The sequence below is a fragment of the Archocentrus centrarchus genome, chromosome 15 (genome assembly GCF_007364275.1).
Source record: "Archocentrus centrarchus isolate MPI-CPG fArcCen1 chromosome 15, fArcCen1, whole genome shotgun sequence".
NCBI lineage: Eukaryota > Metazoa > Chordata > Actinopteri > Cichliformes > Cichlidae > Archocentrus > Archocentrus centrarchus.
In genome coordinates this window covers 6,564,962-6,586,323 of record NC_044360.1, presented here as the reverse complement: position 1 = coordinate 6,586,323, position 21,362 = coordinate 6,564,962, and the positions used below count along the sequence as shown (strand labels likewise).

Sequence of the window (21,362 nt, the reverse complement as noted above, 5' to 3'; positions counted from 1 at the left end):
AGCTGATGTGCTCCTCGCCTGAATAACTGATGACAGACTAGATTTGGTGTCTGTGTAGCTCAAAGGACACAGTAAAAGCTATTTAAAAGCAGCCTTGTTTCTTATTATGCTGCATCAGAGAGTGTAATTGTCAAGGAAATATGAAAATATGAAAGGTCGAATTCTGACAAAAGCGCTGGACCTGAGGGTTGTGAAGTCGTTGTATGGTCCAGATAGCTCTAATGAGGAGTTCATTGTCTTGGATGAAGTATTGGCTGGAAGTTATGCCTTACTTAAGAATGAATGCTTTCTTCGTGGTCTTCATGTGGCTTTAAAATGGAGTGTTCTAATGGCAAAAATGTGTTGTTCATTCAAATGTTAAAAAGCAATCATGACTGCTGGTTCTCCTTCTAGAAGCAATGATAAAAAATAGGGTGGCGTACAGTATAGGATAGTGAGTATTTTTTTAATGTGAATATGAATAATTTCTTAAGGCATTGAGCCAAATTTGGTAATTTGATGTTAATGCTGAAAGACCTGTGGAAAGATTTATAAATATATACAGGTATTAGCATGTGGCTCAACATAGGGGCAGTAATATTACATGGAGCAAAGCCTGAAGGTGTGTGAACACTGGTCCTAATTTAAAGCATAATTTGTCAGCTCGATCACAATCATAAAATCTCTGCTCTTGAGGTTTAAAAGTGTGCATGTTTGTGTATTTGCACAAGTGTGCATAGTTCCAGCAGAGCTCCCAAGAAGTCCTGAGAGAGTGGATGTCACTTTGGTATTTCCTTCTTATTCGGGTCTGTGTCTGTTTCTCACTGTTTCAACCCTGTGGACATGCAGAATGAGTCACGTCTCATATGGACATGATCACACATATGGAGGTCTGACATCCAAAACCACTACAGGCCCTACAACAATAAAACTGCACGAACCTGTGGTGAATTTACGCTCACGTTAAAAAAGACGAAAAATACAAGAGATCCTCCAACTCGCATCTGATCGCATGTCAAAGATTAAGGTGGGGGAGATCAGAGATTTTCCTCACATGGCCTCACAATGTGTAATCTTTGGCATGCTGGATCATTTTACACACAGGAACAGAGCTGGTCTCGCCGTGTTTTTCAGATCCATGTTTACACTTTAAACCTGATACAAAACATTTAGTGGGTTATGTCGGCAAATTTCACTTTTCCTTTGCATGGGACTGAGGGATGTTTTTGTCATAAAATACACATTGTCAGTATTTTTCTTCTTTTTCTCTGTTTCTTTTTATTCTTCTGATATGAGAGAAAGCTATAATATAAAATATATGGCCCCCTTTTCTATCACATTTCCATCATGATTCACATACACTTTACTTTGATCCTGAACAAATCTTAAAAACTTGAACCTTAAGCAAGTTCTGAAGAATTCTCACTCCTGCCATGTTAATCTATTGGATATTATCTGGCAATTAAGAATCTCATAACTAAGTCTGTTTAATTACAACCAATATAAACATATTAGCAACTAAACAAGGCTTTGCATGGGGTGAAAAAGGAATAGGAACTGTTCTCAATCACCCAGCTGGGATGTTGTCAGCCCACTGAATCAGTATCAGTCCAACACATATGGTGCCCTCCTCTCTACCTTCTAATAGGTTCAGTAGTCTACTCATCCAGCCATCCGTTTTCTTGGCTTATCCAAATCAAGGTTGTGGGTGTACCCTGGACAGACCAATCTATTGCAGAGCTTGTTATTACTCAGTGTAATAATAATAATGTAGTTTTTTTAAACATATGTTTTAAAGGTCTATTGCGACCTAAACCATGACCTTTGCATAGCCTGACCAAGTTTGATGCTTAACCCTAAAGCTTTAAAATGTACAGTACTGTGCACAAGTCTTGAGGCAACCCACATTTCTTTATATTTTGCTAGGAAAATGGGAATTAGGTGCAGTAAGTTATTGAAAAATGGAAACACAGTATATAAGGCAAAAACAGAATTGGTACAATTCTACCAAGCTTGAAAGTCAATATTTGGTACGACAACCTTTATTTTCCAACAAAGCCTGAACTCTGAGGCATTTTTCTTGTCATTTCCTTGAGTAGTGTTCAGGAAAAGCTCTCCAGGCTTCTTGAAGGACATTCAAAGTGCTGCATTGTTGGCTGCCTTTTGTCCTGTTCTCTGTCAAGATGATCCCACACTGCTTCAGTAATGTTGAGGTTCGGGCTCTGTGGAGGTCAGCCCGTGACTGATAGTGATCCCTTGTGTGGTTTTTTTATCCTACCTATCCATTTTTCTATGCTTTTACTGCATTGGCAGCATGTTTGGGATCACTGTCATACTGAAAAGTTTCTTAAGGAAATGACTTTCAGATACTGTTCATCTGCTGTTGATAGTTTCTTCTTTTTCTTCTTTTTTAGGCAAGCTCCTTCTTCTTTTGTCCTCCTCTTATGCAGTTCCATTAAATTTTTAAAGGACATACTTCACACCATGCTGAGATATACCAAGTTTTCAGCTAATAGCTCTTTGGAAATCACCTCGTTGGTGCAAAAATACCATTTAATGCTTGTCAACCTGTTATCTTTGGCCTTTTTTCATTATTTCAAATAAAGAAATGTAACAAATGATGTGTTTTAGCAACAAGCTGCTAGTAACTAAGTGCCTAAAGATACAATTTAAAACTGGTTCTTTGCTAAGTTGTCTGTTATGTGTAGACATGACATTGGTTCATCCCTTGAGTTAGGCACCTTTTTTATGCTTGAGTGGTTCATAGGTTAGGTGTTAAGTGGCTTAAGAAACAAACAAACAAGACATTCCTCTGAAAATGGTCATTTTCATTTACAAGGACAGGATTGAAAATCAGTGAAAAAACAGCCAACGTCCAAGGAAAAACATTGAAAGACCTTCAGAAAACCTATAAGGAGGACTACTGTATCAAAATAAGTCAGTAGGCACATCCAGCTTTACACAGCAAAAGTAAATCTTAATAGTTAATTTGAGCAAACTTCAATTTTTATCCCAAAGTGTCATAAAAAAAAAAATCACAAGACAACCAAAACATATTTGAGTGTTTTTTTTTTTAATTATTATTTTCTTCTACACTTACAAAATTTCAGGTAATAAAAAGTCATTGCTATACACCAGAAAACAATATAGAAAACATTGTGTTCACCATCAAAAAAATGTATTTTTTTCTTTATTTTTTTAGAGTAAAGGCACATGTTACTCCCTTGCAGACTTTAATGTATTCACACAAGAGAAATGTGGTTTCTGTTATTTTTTTTTTTTAACTGGTACTCATTTGTGTGTGTATATGTACATGGGTATAGTCACAATCACAAGCACCCGCGCACACGCACACACAAAAGTGGACACTTAAGCAGGAAATTACGTTCACTCGGACATTCATTCATGCATCAAACAATATTTTTCTTCCAGTTGTTGAAACTGAACCTAGTTTTCATTTTTACAGCAATTAAAAAAGAGATTGTGCCAAGTTTAAAATCCTTTAAATACAGTTAAAAATACAGAAAAATAACAATAATAAAAAATAAACAAGGTGAGGCCAGAGAAAGAGAAACTATTAGGCACATTTTTTTTTCCTATATACATTTTAAAGTAAAATCCCTCAATAAAACATAGGATAAACAGAAGTCAGCAGTTTAAAGTTGTCTTTTAAACCAGCATACTAATACATAGGTTTTATGTGAACTTTTTTGTGTCAGGATCCCACCCTGAGAAGTTGTATTTTCACTGTCTTAATCCAAGGTGTCGCCTTCTGCAAGGGAGGTAAATGCTCTCGCACAACCATGGATGGCCAACAAGTCAAATTAATTATGGCACTCATTTGGTTGTCATTGTTACATAGTGAGTTATTGTAATACTTGCAAAATGTTTGGAGTTGCAATATCTGATGAATAAGTGAGGCGAAGTGCAAACGAGCACAAGAAAATTCCAAATAAATGAAAACAAGCTCGGCATGATGGAAGAATGGAAGAAACATGTTAGTCCGATCCAGCATGTCCGAGTCACGGTCCTGACAGCGCACTAAGAAAAAATAAATATGATACCTTTTGGAAAACATTACACCACGTCTGACCAGATGCAAGTTGTTTTGGAGGTGTTTAATGATTGATGCATTCTATTAATGGCTTTTTTGTCATGGAAATGTATGTGATGCATTTTGGAACGGAGCTAAGCAAGTGAAAAACACAGCTGGGCAAAATTGTTTGTAAATGTATCCATCTGCATTGACCACCGTGTCAGCTTTTCTCACCTAAGTACAGCCAGCACTTGTTGCTCTTAGGAAAGTAGATAATGGAGCACCGGCGTCTGCTACAGCCTGCTGGTTTTAACAATGAAGTTTTTCTTTTCCGCATACACACCTTTTAAATAACAGCCATGATTACAATAATGGTGAAGATACACACACAGACACACACAACTTTTAGAGCCACAAAACAGCTTGAAAAAAAAACAGGACAAAAAAGTTTTTCTTTCACTGTAAAATGAAGCAAAATTGAACCAAGGTCTACAAGGTTTGTTTCCATTCTTTGACCCAAACAAAAATGTCAGACAGAAAAAACGAGCCACTGTGTGATCAACAACCAGCTAAGATTCTTGGATTCTGGAAATATTTTTCAGCAGCGGTGTTAGTTATGACAGGAGTTTTAAAACATCTTTGAAGGTTTTTCTTTTACACATTTACAAAAACCGTGGGCAGCTTGTGACCAAGATCATGAGTACGTTGTCTAAATGCCTGAAAACATTCAGGAGACAGATTCTGTTGCTGCCATTTTGGGGCCACAATAGTGAGAATACTTTTATAAACCTAAGTTTTCCCCGTGGGATATTTGTATTTATTTCTTTATTGCTTCATAAATATAGCAAATTTTACAGGTCAACAAAGCACATGACACACATCTTTGCTCTGAAGTGTTTCTGATCAGCTGGAAAACTAATCACTGCTCTACATTGTTCTTTTCTCCTGTCTTCCTAACCCCCATCCTCACCCCTTGTTGCTCCTTGCTTCACTCCCTCTTCCTCTTCAAGGCCATTTCTCAGGCTGCGCTAACAGGAAGCGAGCACAATGTGTTGGCCCACGAGAAAGATAACACAGACAGGAAGAGGCGGGCACAACCTCCCAGATGGACGGGAAGTTGAGTCCACAGTTTGGCTTCGCTGATTAGAAGACGAAGAGAAAGACACCGCGGATGAGATATGGTGAGGCAAACAAGGAGAGCAAGGCTGAGATTGAGGAGAAGGAACTGGCTAAGTGTATATATATATATGAACCCCAACAGGAAAGCATTGAGAGGACTTCCAGCTATTGTCTTGCTGTTTATCAAAAGGCATTCCAAGCAGGACTGAGTTTTAAGGGAACAAGTTCAACTCCAACTGGGACTAAACAGCAGGATAAATAAACTGAAATTACTTTTTTTTTTTTTTTTTTTAAAGACAGAAATAAGGCTATGTGAGTGGTGCTTTCAGCAAAAAAAAAAAAAAATGAGTACTAGATTGTAATCACAGACAATTAGTGACCTTCTACCTTCATGGCCCTTTATGAATGAATGCAGAAACCATGATTTATTTCCTGGCCATTCATTTATACAATAAACCAAAAGGTCATTGCGGTTATTGTTTAAATGCTAGTGAGTCTGGCCTTGGGATTAATTGTTCCTGATTACTAAAGAGATTGGCTAGAACAAATACCCAACATATCTGTAAAGGATATACTGAATGCAAAAGACATATTTTAGTCAGACGAACTTTAACAACAGCTACCTAAAAAATTTACAGAAATTATTTGAGTCCAAAATGGAGCTTTAAGAATGAACTAACTTAGTGACAGAGTGCTGAAGGAGCTGCTTTGGCCTTTGACAAACTCTCTTGGGTATTTCTCACATTTTCTGACATTTTATAGACAAAATTTCAATATGACTCCAAGGAGTGCTGTTTCCGGTACTAAGTAGATTATCCTATCCTATGCTAAAGTTCAAGATGGAAATTAAATAAATAATGCTACACAAGTATTAGGAGAGATGATTACCCAACCCAACAGCCAGTGAGGGTTAGATATTTTTAGTAGGATTTTAAATAACCATCTAGGCTGTCAAAAAAATTGGGGTATTTTTCATCACAAATTTTATGATCTGATAGTAGCCATAAAGGATTAGAGGTTAAAGTTATTCAAGCCACCTCAGAGCCATTGTGGCTGCCCAACTAGCTGCTTTTGCCGCTCTGTGCTTCCTGAGTTGTCTGAATTACTTTTGTTCCAGTAGGCCTCTGAGAATTAGGCTTTCATCTCAACAATAACCGTGATGATGGGTTCTGTCAAATAAACCCTCAGAACATGCTGTAATTCTGTCTGAGAAGCAGTAGTGTCATTTCCTTTCTGTCCGTCTGTCGATTGTCTTTTCTCTTTTCAGAGCAGGAGATAACTGAGAAAATGGACAAAATGACTTACTCAGAAAATGACCTTATTCATATCAGATGGTTGGTTTCAGGAACACAAAGAGAGAGAGGTTTTTTTTTTAAGGTATTCACCTTTAAAAAAAATGCAACAGTGCTAAAAATCAGAAACTTTTGACACTTCTTCTATATTCAGTTAAGTATTGTTCAGACACCTGATGTCATGTCTGGACATCAGAGAATCATGAACTCAGTGAAGTGAGAAGGTGGGCATGTAACAAGATAACCCACTGGACTTAACACTCCAGATGTAACATTTCCAGAGCTGAACTTTCCTTACAGACAGTCTCTTGTAGTATTTCAGATGAAGAAAACATAACCGGCATCTTGCTGTGATCAAACACTTCAAACCCCTTTGAGCTTAAAGTCGTGTGGCTGCTCAAAGTTTCTCAGTACAGTAAACCCCTCAAGCGATCAAATTTACAAATCAAATCATCAACCACAGATCAAAAATAAAATCACCTTGTTCTCGCCATGTTTGTGTCCCTTTTGTCAAGTATATATATAAAAAAAAACACACACACACATCAAAGCTAGAAGAGATCACAGGCCATATACCAAAAGAGACAGAAAAAAAGAGTAAAAGGGGGGAAAATAAAGATCAGCAGTCAGTTGCTTTCACATGCAGCATTTTGCATTCCCGGTTGGACTGAATTAAAAAAAAAAACTTAATTGTGATCCCTATAATAGTTTTTGTAGTAAATTAGCTAATATTCAGAGTCTGCAGTATTATATCAGGAATCCAGTTTAATCTTAAACAGGATATAAGGATATTTTAATATATAAATTTAGTTAATCATACATTAAGAGGCCAGTATGAAGGGTAAGGATAATGCTAATTTTAAGGGAGTCAAGTTACAGACTTTTCACCTGCAATCCTGATGTCTTTTGACACAGTCGCCACAGGGAAAAAAAAATGTTACAAAATGGTGCTGCACATGACAGCCGAGACAGTTATTAAATGCAAAAGAACTTAAGTAAGCGAGTAACATCACTGACAGTCACCTGATTAACCCGTCAGTCGCCCAAGATAAACTGACTGGTTAAGGCCTTAAGAGGAATTTCACCTGCTTAGACTTCCGTACATTTTCCAGTAGAATAAAAGGGTCACGATGTAAAACACACAACACTGCTGTAGAAGAAAATCCTCGCGGTGTGGACCTCCTACTGTCAAATCAACTTTCAGCGATGTCCTGGATTTACTTTATAAATCTTTCCAACATTTCACTGGAAATGGGCAAAAAAACTCCTCGACTCAACTTGATGGAGCTTCCGCATTTTGATGAAGCTTTTTTTCTGGGAGTGAACAGACGGGAGGCACAACACACTAATGGATTAACTGAATTACATATCATAACACAAGTTAGTCATTGTTACTAGAAAAAAGCTCCCTGATTCTGTTTAAAGGAGCTAGAGAAGTCTCTCAAGAACATGGTTGTCTAGGTCTGTATGTGTGTGGATGTGTATAATTCCTGCATGCTTTTGGTCAGTGCGAGTGTATTACTATGGCTCTTTCTGATCAGTGATGTAAGCTGTATGTTTGTTGTGTATGTGTGTAATTTGTCATTATGTGTTATTATCAGTATTGATGGTAGTAATTTTGTCCATCTACGCCATAGAGCTCTGCCAGGGTCCTGAACCTCGGCCCCCAGTCGCTGAGAAAGTCATAATCCAAGTTTGAACCGGTAGAGGAACTTCCCAGAGAGCTGAGACTTCCGGCTAAAGACTCGGGTCCCTCGTAGCCGTAGATGTGGAGAGTGTCGTACGGGAAGCCATCTCGGTCATGATCAGCTTCATCTTTCTTTACCTCAATCATTGCCGCCATGTCGCCCTTACATGCGGTGGGCTGAGTGTGGTGTGTGGGCTTCTGGACCATGGCGTAGAGAGAAGGGTGGGGGCGGTGATCTTGGTGGCGAATCAGGGAGCCATCATGGCAAGCAGAAGTAAGGATTGAGACATCGTAGCTAAAAGAAAAAAAGGGAATCGAATTAGTTAATTTGATGGGAGCTGTTAAACTTCTCATCACAGAAAGGGACCATAAGCTGGGCAGAGTTTGTCTGGGTACAGGCATTTGAAGAAAGATTTGATCTTTATAAACATCTTTCAGAAAGCCTCCATTAATATAACATAGAAATGTCTTGCCTACTCCGTCGTACCTTCTGGTTTTAGTGGATATTCTTATTTTAACCTGTCTTTGTGGCTCTTAACAGCAAACTGTGTATTATGGTTCAGTTAATATGGCTAGGTTACCTGGATGATGATGGCTCTAATGATATTTTGATATAGATTAGGTAAAACTAGGTCAGATGTGTCCAATGCAAACATAAACACTAAAAGGTAAAGAGGAATATTTAAATGTTTAAAAAGCTGTCTGCGTTCCCAGTAGACCGAGTTTTAATCCTGCATTTAAATAATTAAAGCACCCCTTCAGTTTTTGTGAGCTGGTAAAGTCATTTTTTATGCATGGCAACCATAAAAGAGAAATTAATGGCAAAAAAGAGCATTAATGGCCTCGTTGGCATTGCTGAAACGAGTAAAAAGCAACATTTATTTTGCATTTGAAATTAAAAATGATTGGTATTTTTTTGACAAGAGTTTATAAATTGTTGGGTTTTTGTTGTTTTGTCGTAAGGTTGAAAATCTTTCCTGTGAGAAGTCGATAAAGAAAATGAACTGAAATGTAGGTCTGCAAAAAATAGAAAAGAAAAAAAAAAGGAGTGCTGCTGATAAACCATGTCATTTCAGTTATATTCAGGCTGTCAGTTTAAAAGTCTGTGGCGGTGCGTCTTTTCATCTGCATACCCATTAGTGTCCATCTCTCCTCCTCCCTCCTCATCGTATGTGACCAGCTGCTCGTGAATCTCTCCGCTGTTTTTCATATTGGCCAGAGAATCCTTCTGGTAGCGTTTCCTCATCACAAACAGGATCACTATGACTTAAGAGCACAGAAGAGAAACATGCATTTAGAATGCATTCAGCTGACATCCAGTACAGCAACTCAAAACTGTTACAAATAAATTGTAGAAAATCACTACGTGGGGAACAGGTAGGCAAGGAAACATTATGTATTTAGACCATATATATATATTTAGATGTAACGTTCATAATCCCTCTGCTGACCTAAATATCTTTTCTTCTAAAAAATGATAATTGTTGGTAGAAACTGACAACATCAACAGTAAAACAAAAACACAGACAGCTGCAATGCCACATACTGTCTCCTTTCAGACCAATGGCTCTATGAATGTAAAATAATGATAGAGACTTGCAACCAAAGCAGAATAAGAATGGGGGCAGGAAACAAGTGGGAAAAGTGGAGCGCTAACAAGGGGAATGAGACTAGAAAACACTGCAGTGATGAGGGAGAGAAAATGAGGAGTAGATGGTTTAAGGTATCTGAGACGTTCGCCCCAAGCATGAAAACCATAAGTGAATCTACTGAGCCAGAGACAAGACGACAGCAACTGTGCAAAGAAAGACAAGAAAAGAGAGCACAAAAGACAGGAAGAGAAATTCAGTAAACACAAGGAGGGAAGTGGAAATGAGTGTGAGAAAACAAGGTGGAGGGGGGGATGAGAAGGAAAGGAAAGAGAAGCAGATGCCGAAGAACTGAACAATTGAGAAAGCGAGGAAAAAAGGGGTGAAGGGAGGGGAAGGGAAATGTGGATGTAACAATAGGAGTCATAAATCTTAAAATCAATACAGAAATGTTAAAAACTAACATTTGCATAAGTTCAAGCAACAAAGAGCATTATCAGACTGGGACTTTTGATGCTGTCTGTCAGAAAAACAATAAAAGTAACAGGGCAAATTTTTCCAGACATAATCCAAAAACATGAACCTAAAACATGAACTCTACACCTACTTAAATCTTAACCTGTGTCAGATCCCAAATATTCTCTTTGTATCAGTGACATCAGAATCACACAACTGAATATGCTCAGGACAATTCTGATTTGAATTGCGCCACGAGACGTTCCAAAAATATTACCGATTTAGAATAAAATTTTGTGTAAAACATTCAGGAAAATGCAGGGAAAAAGTAAATGTGGTAGATCAGACAATAAGGACATTACATTTTAAAACTGTTATCCACTAAGTGACATAAGCAGTCCTGATATATGTCTTAAAGGTTAGTTCAGACAGGACCCCTATATTGAAAAGATGTTGATTTTCAGTGCATCCTGAAAATATTCACAGCGCTTCATTGTTCCACGTTTTGTCATGTTACAGCCGTATTCCAAAATAGATTCAATTAATTTTTCACCAACAAAACATAACATGTACATACGTATTCACAGCCTTCGTTCAGTACTTTGTTGATGCACCTTTGGCAGAAATTACAGCCTCAAGTCTTTTTGAGTATGATGCTACAAGCTTGGCACACCTATTTTGGGGCAGTTTATCCCATTTTTCTTTGCAGAACCTCTCAAGCACCATCAGGTTGGATGGGGAGCGTTGGTGCAAGGTCATTTTCAGATCTCCCCAAAGATATTCAAATCACGTTAAACTCTGGGCTCTGGCTGGACTGCTCATGGACTTTCACAGAGTGGTTCTGAAGCCATGCCTTTGTTATCTTGGCTGTGCGCTTCGGGTCGTTGTCCTGTTGGAAGATGATCCTTCACCTCAATCTGAGGTCCAGAGCGCTCTGGAGGAGGTTATCATCAAGGATGTCTCTGTACATTTCTGCATTCATCTTTCCCTCAACCCTGATTAGTCTCCCAGTTCCTGCTACTGAAAAACATCCCTACAGCATGATGCTGCCACCATGCTTTACTGTAGGGATGGTGTTGGCCAGGTGATGAGTGGTGCCTGGTTTCCTCCAGACATAACACTTGGCCAACGAGTTCAATCTTTGTTTCAGCAGACCAGAGAATTTTGTTTCTCATGGTCTGAGAGTCCTTCAGGTGCCTTTTGGAAAATTCCAGGTGCACTGTCATGTGCCTTTTACTGAGGAGTCTTTTCCATCTGGTCACTCTACCATACAGGCCTGACTGGTGGAGTGCTGCAGAAATGGTTGTCCTTCTGGAAGGTACTCCGCTCTCCACAGAGCAATGCCGGAGCTCTGTCAGAGTAACCATTGGGTCACCTCCTTGACTAAGGCCCTTCTGCCCTGATTGCTCAGATTGAGTGGGTAACCAGCTTTAGGAAGAGTCCTGGTGGTTACGGGTGATGGAGGCCATTGTGCTCAATGGGACCCTCAATGCTACAGAAATTTTTCTGTACATTCCTGTCTCTGGACAATTCCTTGGATTTATTGGCTTGGTTTGTGCTCTGACTTGCACTGTGAACTATGGGATCTTATTTAGACAGGTGTATACCTTTACAAATTATGTCCAATCGTCTGAATTTACCACAGGTGGACTCCAATCAAGCTGCATAAACACCTGACAGACATCAGTATGTACCTGATTTTGAGTGTCATGGCAAAGACTGTGAATATCTATCTATCTATCTATCTATCTATCTATCTATCTATCTATCTATCTATCTATCTATCTATCTATCTATCTATCTATCTATCTATCTATCTATCAAATGCATCAAATAATGCATTTTATATTATATATATATATATATATATATATGCATCATATACTGCACTGATGAAGCAGCTGTGATGAAGTTGGGTTGGAAATTGCTTGAAGATGCAGAGCAACTGTGGGCAGGCTGAAACACACTCTATATGACATTTGCCAGAGCTTGACTTCATGGTCTGCCTGAAATAGCTCTTTGCTCAATCAGTGACTCAATCTCAGAGAGAATGATGGGCAGCATCCCATTATTCCCCTTATGATTTTATCTACAGGCTGTTACACTACAGCTGATCTGATCATACGTTCATGACATAACTATATTGTTATTCTTATTCTAAAATTAACTGAATTGACCTGTATACAACATTATGATTATATTAAAGTGTGTTCAAAAAGTCAAACTTGATAAGAAAGTATGGTAACAGAAACTCAGTAAAGTTGTAGATGATGTGCTGCATGTCAGCGGTCAGAGTGTGAGGACATGGAAGCTGGAGAAATGAGATGAAAACAAAAGGAAAGGGGGAGGAACTGAGGCAAGCAGACACTGACTGAGGAGAGGAGGAAGCGGAAGAGATGGGAGACTTAGGGGTGAGGAAATCAAGAGAGAGAGACAAGGAGAGAAGGAAGGGAGGAAGGATACATTTGACATTAGATTAGGCCCCAAGCCTTGGTCCCAATATGAACCTCTTTCTCTCTCAGCGGACGGGCAGCATTAGCCATGCCTTTTAGTTGAGGGTGAGCGGGACTAATTTAAGTTTGCATGGGAAACCAACAGATTAATCTTTTACAACACATGCTCTGCAGTTTAATAAGCTCCGGAGATATCAGACTTAGAGGGACAAGAAAAGAGAAAAAAAAGAAGAAGCCCTTTCTTTAGAGAAGAAGGACTGAGAAAAATGTCTTTTCGTGTGTCAAACCCGGCTTCATGTGAGAAAATGTGTCTGTGAATGGGGAGCACGCTAAATTGCTTTGGGCCCTGACAGATAATGACAAGTGAATTAAATAGTTAATCTAGCCTGTGTTGGGGGTGTTTGATAAAGAGAAAGAGAGATAGAAGGGGGAAGTTAGGGAGACAGAGAGACCCACAGGGAAAGAAACAGAGGAAGGGGGAGATGAAGGGAAAAAATGAAGGGGAAAAGGCCCGATAGTGAAGGAGTGTATTAATAGTTAATAGGTTGAGTGTTTGGTGGTGCTTGATAAGCAGACGGCACCTAAAGAACTGATAAACTCTCCTCATTACCACTTCTATTCTTCTGCTGCTTTTCCCACAATTCTCCTCTTCCACATCTCTCTTCTTTAACCTCTTTCTGTCTCTCTGTCACTCAGTTGGTCTCATTCTACCTCACTTCACTGTCTCACATCTGTCTGCCTGTTTCGCCAATCTCCACGTCCAATATCTAAGTCTAGATTTTGTCTCCATCTCTCCTTATCTTAAAGCTCCTCTTCTTTTTTCTTTCTTTCTTCAGTACTTCAGATCCCTCTTGTTTGGCAAAGGATCTCCAGTGTGCCTCTCATCCAACATGACAACTGTCTCTTTTTCCCCAGAAAAAAAAAAAACAAATAAAAAAGGCAGGGGGCGAAGGTATCAAAGAGAATATTGAGCTCACAACTACAGGCATTATTTCCACATCCGCCACTGCATTATTCATAAAACCAACAACACCAGAAGGGGAAAACGTTCCCCGCAAAACACAAATCTTATTTATCGCAGAGCAAGGGCAAGTGAATCTGTGCACGTGTCCTGATCACTCAGCACTGGCTTTTTGCATCTCTCACTGATGCCGTCTTCACGAACTTCTCTCAGAGAATAACAGAGGTGGGTTTTTTTTTTTTTAATAAAGTCTAAGAAGAAGTGTACTATTTTTGCATTAATGGCTTTTTAAACATTCAGTTATCTATCTCTGATTCAATCTTCAAATATTTTTAAAAATGCTCATTCATGACATTTTGTTTATGCGATGTTATTTAATAAACCCTAAACAGAGTGAGAATTTCATTTTTTCCTGTTTAGAATTTACTTAATTCAGATTGTTTACTTTCAAAAGATTTCCTACTTCCAACAGCAAAAAAAAAATGATGTCAGAGATCAGAATAGTTTTTTTTAAATGTTTATTCCTGGCATAAACATGACTGCCGCCCTACACAGTATGTTAGAAACTTGAAGTGTTTCACTGCCCTCCCTGGTTGAGTTTCACGTGTCACCTTTTTCACCTTCAGTTCCACTTGGTAAGAGGTTTGCTCTGCTTCACCCAAATCCATCATGGTGTACTGATGGTACATGATAATAAGTTGCAAAAATCTTCCGATATGAATATAAATTAATAAAATAAATATTGCAATGAATTTCCCATGTTTTTTTAGTATAAATCCCCAGATTCTGGGAATGATGGGTTTCACCTTTCTAGATCCAAACAAAGACCAGCAAAACTGAACTTAAAAATGCAAAGGCCCGTTACTCAACCACATAATAAAACTCTATTACCCAATACCACAACAATTTAACACTGCATTTCCATAAGGTTTTCCATATTAGTGATGGGTAGTTTAAAAAAGGGAGCTGCTGTCAAAACCCCAACACCTACTGTACAGTACCCAGAATGCAACTCGGCCACGGATAGATGTGTCAGAGATCTGTTCAGGTCATCTATGGCCTCAAGCAGAGATGAGGAGAAGAGCACAGACCTCACTTCTTTTTTTCTTTTTTTTTTAATACTTCATACCTACACAACTTGTCATCATCTGTGACATAATCACTTGAGGCTTTGTTTTTGTACTACTCACCCCGGAGCTAAAAAAGAAGCATTTTCATATCAACAATAGTACTCCAAAAACACCCATGCGCAGACTGCAGAACGCAAAATCAGTGGAGTTCAATGTCTGAGCTTTTCAGGAAAAAAAAACAAAAAAATCACTGGATTAACCCTTTAATGCAGTTCTAAAGATGGAAACAACGGTTATGGTAAGGAAATCGATGGTCGTTTTCACCTAAAATGAAGACTACAGAAGAAGGAAGACAAAAGGTAGAAAAACAAAAAAAAAGGGGGGATGAACTTACCCAGAATTGTCAGTATGCAAAGCAAAATGGCTGCCAGGGCATGAACACTGACGCCCATCCTACGAGCCTCGGCTTTGCAATACGTGTGGCTCCGCTTGGCATCACACCGGCATAACTACAACACAACACCAATAATCAGTCCAGCCCGAGTGTCCATTTACTGAACATTCATTTAAGCTATGCTCCACATATGATTATGAGGTTTATGGCATTCAAACTGAGTTTGGCTAGGTCAAAGTTTGGAAAATATCATTTTCATTTCATCTATTATTTAATTATTTTAAATTATTTTAAATTTTAAAAGCAGTTTTAAACATCACACAGACACAAAAAAAACACAGACCCTGATTGACACTTTGGTGATGCTGGTCTTGACAGGATGTCCTCCGTCACTGACGCTTATATCCACACTGTAATCCTTGGGGTCGTCCGTGCTGAACGGGCCCTGTTTAACCATGATGGCTGCTGTGCCGTCTGTGCAAACAAGTAAATAAATACACACAGTGAGTTTAGCACAAAATATCGCTGCACAAGTTCCCTTCTGTTTTCTCCAAAATCTGCCTAATTTGCCTCACTCATCACCTTGTTTCACTAAAGCAGAACTAATGTTCATCTGCACAGTCTAAACAGTCTATTTTTATGAGTCATGCTGAACAGATAAGACTAGATTTGAGATAAGACAGCGAGGAGAAAGAGGCTAAATAAAGACAGACAGATGATTTGTGATTATCACTTTAATGCATTTCAGATTGGAGTCATTTAGGATCATTAAGAAACATCACAGCAGGTTAAAAATACGCAAAAGTGGATCCTACAAGAAGCCAACGGGGGGTTTTAAATGAAGTTGGAGAATAAATGTATTAACATAATTTACTCTCATTTGCAGAGGAGGATGTTGGGATTGAAAATGTCTGTCCATTACATACAGTTCTATGTGTAATTTGGTCAATCGTAGCCAGGCAAGGTGTGATAGAGAAAACTTTGCCAGTTCCCAGGTGTTAAGAGGGAGGTTTGTCTTCCCACTCCTGCTGTCCCCAAGATTGTTGGGGTTCTCACTGTAATAATGTAGGATCTGCAACATACAAACCATGAGCACCTTGAGGTTACTGTTACTGTGAACTGGTGCTGTTAAAAAAGAATTGAACCGAATTATAATTTTAGTTAAAAGTCACAAAACATGGGTTACACCAATGTCCTTTTCATAGACCTGACCAACAATACAGTCATTAGTCAAACTGCTGGCAGGCAGAAGTTTCCTGCAGAGAGCTTTTCTCCACAATATCCCAGCGCTGGAGGAATTTCAGAGAACACAATGGCAGGAAAGGCCCTTCTGAATATTCTCAACTAAAGAAACCCATACAGTAGCTTTGGTTTAAGGGCAAGTTCAAATAAAAACAAACTGGCTACTGCTGACATTTGGAGTTTAACTTCAAATTAGGGGTGTTTAACAGGAGATCTGATTTTGCACCAGCATGAATGAGTTTAATATCCTACTGCAAAGCGTTTTCACAAACACTTGAAGTTGAACCTCTTTAAAGGGCTGATTCTCTTTTTCATGAGCAAATATTTTCAATGAAATCAGGTCACACTGTGTTCTGTGAGTTATATAGGAGAATGCTCAGAATGTTTAGTGAAAGGATCTGTCCGAGTATTTGTTCATTGTGTTTTCAGCGCATAATGAATTCCACTTTGGAAATGAAAATCTACTAAATACCTGCACCACGATTTATTCATTTTTAATCTTTTATTTTTTGAAACTCTTCAGTGAAAGATGTGTGACATTGTTGCTCTTTGAATTTGGAACTGAAAGAACGTGAACGAATGCGTAAAATTTCTGGCCCTTAAACTGTTTTGCAGCTATTTCGAATGTCCACGTACATGAAAAAAAAGGCAGTTTTGTAACTATTTCTCTCAATTCTCAGTGCTGTTTTGGAAATAAATAGTGATACCAGAGTGGTGGTGTTCCACATTGGTGTCTTCAACCTATGCAGAGGTTCCAGACACATCTGTGTGCAGTACTCCAAAAAGCCAAGAGCACATATGATGATATAGGTTCATTAGTTTCATTGCAAAGAGGAAAAAGCACACACAAAAAAGCAAGTATGTGAAGCACTCCGGTGGACAGTTTTTATTGTTTTTAATGGTTTATGTTCACTACATAGACATTCATAGTTTTTTTTTATGATTTCTGTTTTCTCTGCTGGATGAACTAAGCTAAATGACTGCACAAAAACACAGACATGATTGAAAGTAGCTCACATACAAAGATGACAGGACACAGTGACACGCAAAGCTCTGCATAGCAACTACAGACTAACAACACCCTACTGTACCAGGCGCTGAACTAAGCTCATTATCTCAATTATTGGGACAAACCAGATAAATGAAGTAAAAAATGTTTTCATGGGGAGATTATAAAGGCATGTAATAAGACTTCTTATAACTTGGGTAAACAGGCCAGACTAAGGTGCATACAAACACTTTGCCACAATCAGGTTTGCGCTCTGATTTCTGTATGAAAACATCTGCAAAGGTATGTGTGGGAGGACACGGGTATAAATGAAACCTTAACTAACTGAATATAAGATGAAACGGTTTCTGTCCGCCCTTCATCTCATCCCTCCTCTCTGTTTCGAGTCCTGCTCCTCCTTTGTTTGATTTCTTCTCTTTCCTGTCTCTATGAATTTCTGGATATTTCTCAGTACCCTTTCTGTACTTCTTTCTGTTTACATATCTTTCTCCCTGCATCCAATTACTCATTTCTCTTTTTTTCCTTTGTTTTCCTACCTCCTTCTCCTCCTCCAGCCCTCTTTCATATGTCCGGCATTAATGTACTAAGCTTCATGTAGTCGCCTGGTCTGAACATGGACTCCTGTCACTTCACTGTGCAGCTACATTGACTGCTGGAGTGTGCGAGTCTTTGTGAATCCCATAATGAAGGTTGATTTTTGCAAGTTTTAAAGAGCTGGTAGTCAATAAATATTTCAAAAGCCTTTGCCTTTGCAGGCCTTTGTGTGTGTGTGTGTGTGTGTGTGTGTGTGTGTGTGTGTGTGTGTGTGTGTGTGTGTGTGTGTGTCTAGGCTATGTTATATTTTGTGTGTTAAGTGTTGTGAGGTGTTGTCAGATGGGGTTTTTTTTGGGGGCGGAGTGGGGGGGTGGAGTCCCAAACCACAGGGGAGAACATGTGCCGACAACCAGCACTTATCAAACAGCTACTCTCTCCTCTCTCCTCCTTTCCTCTTTCCCACCTTTCTTGCTTCCTCTTCACCTTTTTAACCCCTCCTCTTAAAATGTGATGTTTCTAATGTTCTTTCATGTCCTCATCTTCTCTTACGTCTTTGTTCTGCACCTGCACTTATTTCTTTTTTTTTCATGCTCTTCTTTCTTCTCCTCCCCTCTCATTTCCAAGGCCCTGCTTTTCCTCCCCCTTCATTAGTTCTTCATGTATTCTCCTCTTTCTTTTAGCCCCCTTTTATCTCACTTTTTCATCCGCTGTTATTCCCCATTTCTTTGTTTTTGATTTTCTGTTTTTATTTCTTTTAATTCTCTAACATTTTCCTTACATAATACATCTCTTTCTACTTTATCCTCATTTCTTCCTCTTTTTACTCCTTTTCATGTCTCTTTTGCTTCTACTCCTCCCTCTCCTCCCTTAGTCCTGAACATTGTGCTTCTTTTAATTTTTTTCCTCCACCTTCATTTTTCTTTCCTTTCGCTCTGTTCCATCTTCCTTTTCTCCATCAGTTCAACAAGTCAACCCCTCTAGGGATGAGCATAGAAGAAATGGATGAGTTAAGCTCACACCTTTTTTTCTCTGTTTATCTTCCTTTCAGTATGGTTCAGGTTTCACTTAGATTAAATACTAACACTCACCTAAATCTTTCATCAGACTACCTGAGGCTTTCATCTATTCATACTTTTTAATTTTTGACTACAACTCTTGGAATGACTTTTCCTCTGGCTTTCATGGATTATCACCGAATATGATGATAAAATGATGAATACAGTTTTACCTATGCCATTATGCATCCTATAACCCCCCCCAAAAAAGGTGATGTAACCATGCACCAACCTTTGCCACAAAATGTCTCTCAGGATCATCTACATATAACACATTAGTTTATTCAAGCTGAAACTTTTTAATTTATAAATTTATATCTGCATTTTTTTCTCTCTTAAATGGCATCAGATCTACTACCTATAGATGCTTCTGTGAATGAGGAATAATCCAACAGAGATCACATGTGGTCAAAGATGGTGACAGTGTAATCCACAAACCAATGGCTGAAGTTACAATGGCTAAGTCCATCTTTATATAGTCTGAATAGTAGTATGTTAAAAATGAAAACTAAATATTTTCAGACAACATTTTTATCTTTTTTTTGTTTTTCCTGTATTGGTACAGTCTTCCTCTCGGAAATACTCACATTCTGTTTCAACCAACCAGTAATCGTAACTTTTCAGTGTCTACAGACATGCAGCATACTGAAAAGAGCACTTCATCAGTCCTCCAGTTGTGTGGACCTCTGAGACATTAGTTACCCATCTTTGAGTATTGTGTGTGTTGGTGTTAATAATTTCTCTGTGAATAAAAGTTTTTATTCACCACCAATATGTTTATTATCCCTAATTTACTCTAAAAATAACACTCAGTTTTATCATAGCTCTCATGGTATGTTTTATGTAGCCAACAGCTTAAAGTTTTTGTAGGATAACCGTGCTCTGCACTGTCATGACCCATAACTTGAAAACGTAACAGCTTGTCCAATTCAGAGGTCATGGGAGGGATGGAGCCTATCCCAGCTGTCACAGGGAGAAAGGCAGCGTACTCCCTGCACAGGTCAGCAGTCTATCACAGGGCTAGCACATAGAAAAAGACACAGCCAATTACTCTCACAGCAATTTAGAATAACCAATTAGACCAACATGCATGTCTTGCAACTGTGGGAGGAAGTCACAGTTCCCAGAGACAGCCCATAGCGCACAGGGAGAACCCAGGACCCACACAGGGAGAACCCAGGACCCACACAGGGAGAACCCAGGACCCACACAGGGAACTGCTAACTGTGAGCCCGTCAAACCAAAATTATTTCTAATATTTGCTGTTGTGCATTTTAGACAGCGTCTTTTGTTCCAGACAGCCTCTCTAAATCTCCCACCTGCTGCAAGAACCAAAGAAGGCTCTGAGAAGTTAAAATGATTTAAAGTTTCAGAAACGGAGCATTGTGCTTCAAATGGATCTCCAGTTGTTGCATAGCAACAGGTGCCAAGGCTAGTGCTCGCTCAGAGCACCGTTTAAAGCAACAAGCAAGAAAAGAAATGCTCAGTGCACACAAGGACTTACTGCCATAGTTTCTGATGGAGAAGTTGGAGTTCTCACTAGCCAGACTGAAAGTGAAGGTAGCTGTCTGATCGTCTCGATCTGTGGCACTCAAGGTTCCAATTACCTGAGAAAAGACCAAATAATAACTCTAAAATAAATATTTTTCTTACATTCATTGCACTCACTTAACTACTAATATTTATCATTCTTGACATGCAAATGTAGATCATGCAGTTTAATACCGGTGTGTGTGTGTGTGTGTGTGTATATATATATATATATATATATATATATATATATATATATATATATATATAATCTCTTACCGTATTAGCTTCATCATCCTCACATACAAAGATGTCATCCAACACCATGAGTTCAGGCTGGTTGTCATTTATGTCTTGAACATTAATGTTAACTTTTACAGCTGCCTCCAAACCTACAGAGGACAGACGACCATAAAGTATTACCTAACAGCAGAGATTCAAGAGGGCGTGGGATGGTATCATTTAGTTTCATTCAGTATTTCTGGTACTTAACATGAAAACAATTATGCTTTAAATCACTATTTCCTCAATACTTTTCTCAGTTTGCATTGTTTATTATCAAATATTGAAAGAGAAGAGGCCACATAGAAATGAAATACAAAAGTTCCTAATCAAGTTGTCTCTCATTTACCTTTATGGACCGATGTGACAGTGATTATGCTGGAGATAAGGTGCGTATATCTCTGCCACTGAAGGAACTGATTAAGGTCAAGTGACTGAAAGGATTTCTATTTGTAAGCTGTTTGTTGGATGGTTATTTTTGTCACATTAAAGCATCTTTTACATTTATTTTGTATCGCTGATGTTCTTTTTGAGCGTTCATCTTTTGATAAATATGCGTCTCTTTTTCGGTCTCTTGTACTAAGATTTTCAAACTATCTTTAGTACAGAACATTTACTGTATATCGAGGACCTTGTCAAGCTCAGGGGACCATTGTGTTCCTTAAACACTGTGA

The 21,362-nt window shown here is 38.6% G+C and overlaps 1 protein-coding gene across 3 annotated transcripts in view; it reads right to left on the bottom strand.

Moving 5' to 3' along the window:
- Nucleotides 1–3,031: 3,031 nt before the first annotated feature.
- cdh5 (cadherin 5) overlaps nt 3,032–21,362 on the bottom strand; it is a 35,654-nt gene continuing 17,323 nt past the window's right edge. For 2 of the 3 annotated variants that reach the window (XM_030747871.1, XM_030747870.1), the window contains 6 exons: nt 20,686–20,798; nt 20,381–20,483; nt 15,380–15,510; nt 15,037–15,151; nt 9,247–9,379; nt 3,032–8,408 (listed from right to left, as the gene is read on the bottom strand). In XM_030747871.1, the coding sequence (XP_030603731.1) occupies nt 8,024–8,408; nt 9,247–9,379; nt 15,037–15,151; nt 15,380–15,510; nt 20,381–20,483; nt 20,686–20,798 (980 nt within the window). In that variant the 3' untranslated portion in view covers nt 3,032–8,023. The remainder of the gene's footprint in view (nt 8,409–9,246; nt 9,380–15,036; nt 15,152–15,379; nt 15,511–20,380; nt 20,484–20,685; nt 20,799–21,362) is intronic. The other variant, XM_030747872.1, reaches the window with a different exon arrangement.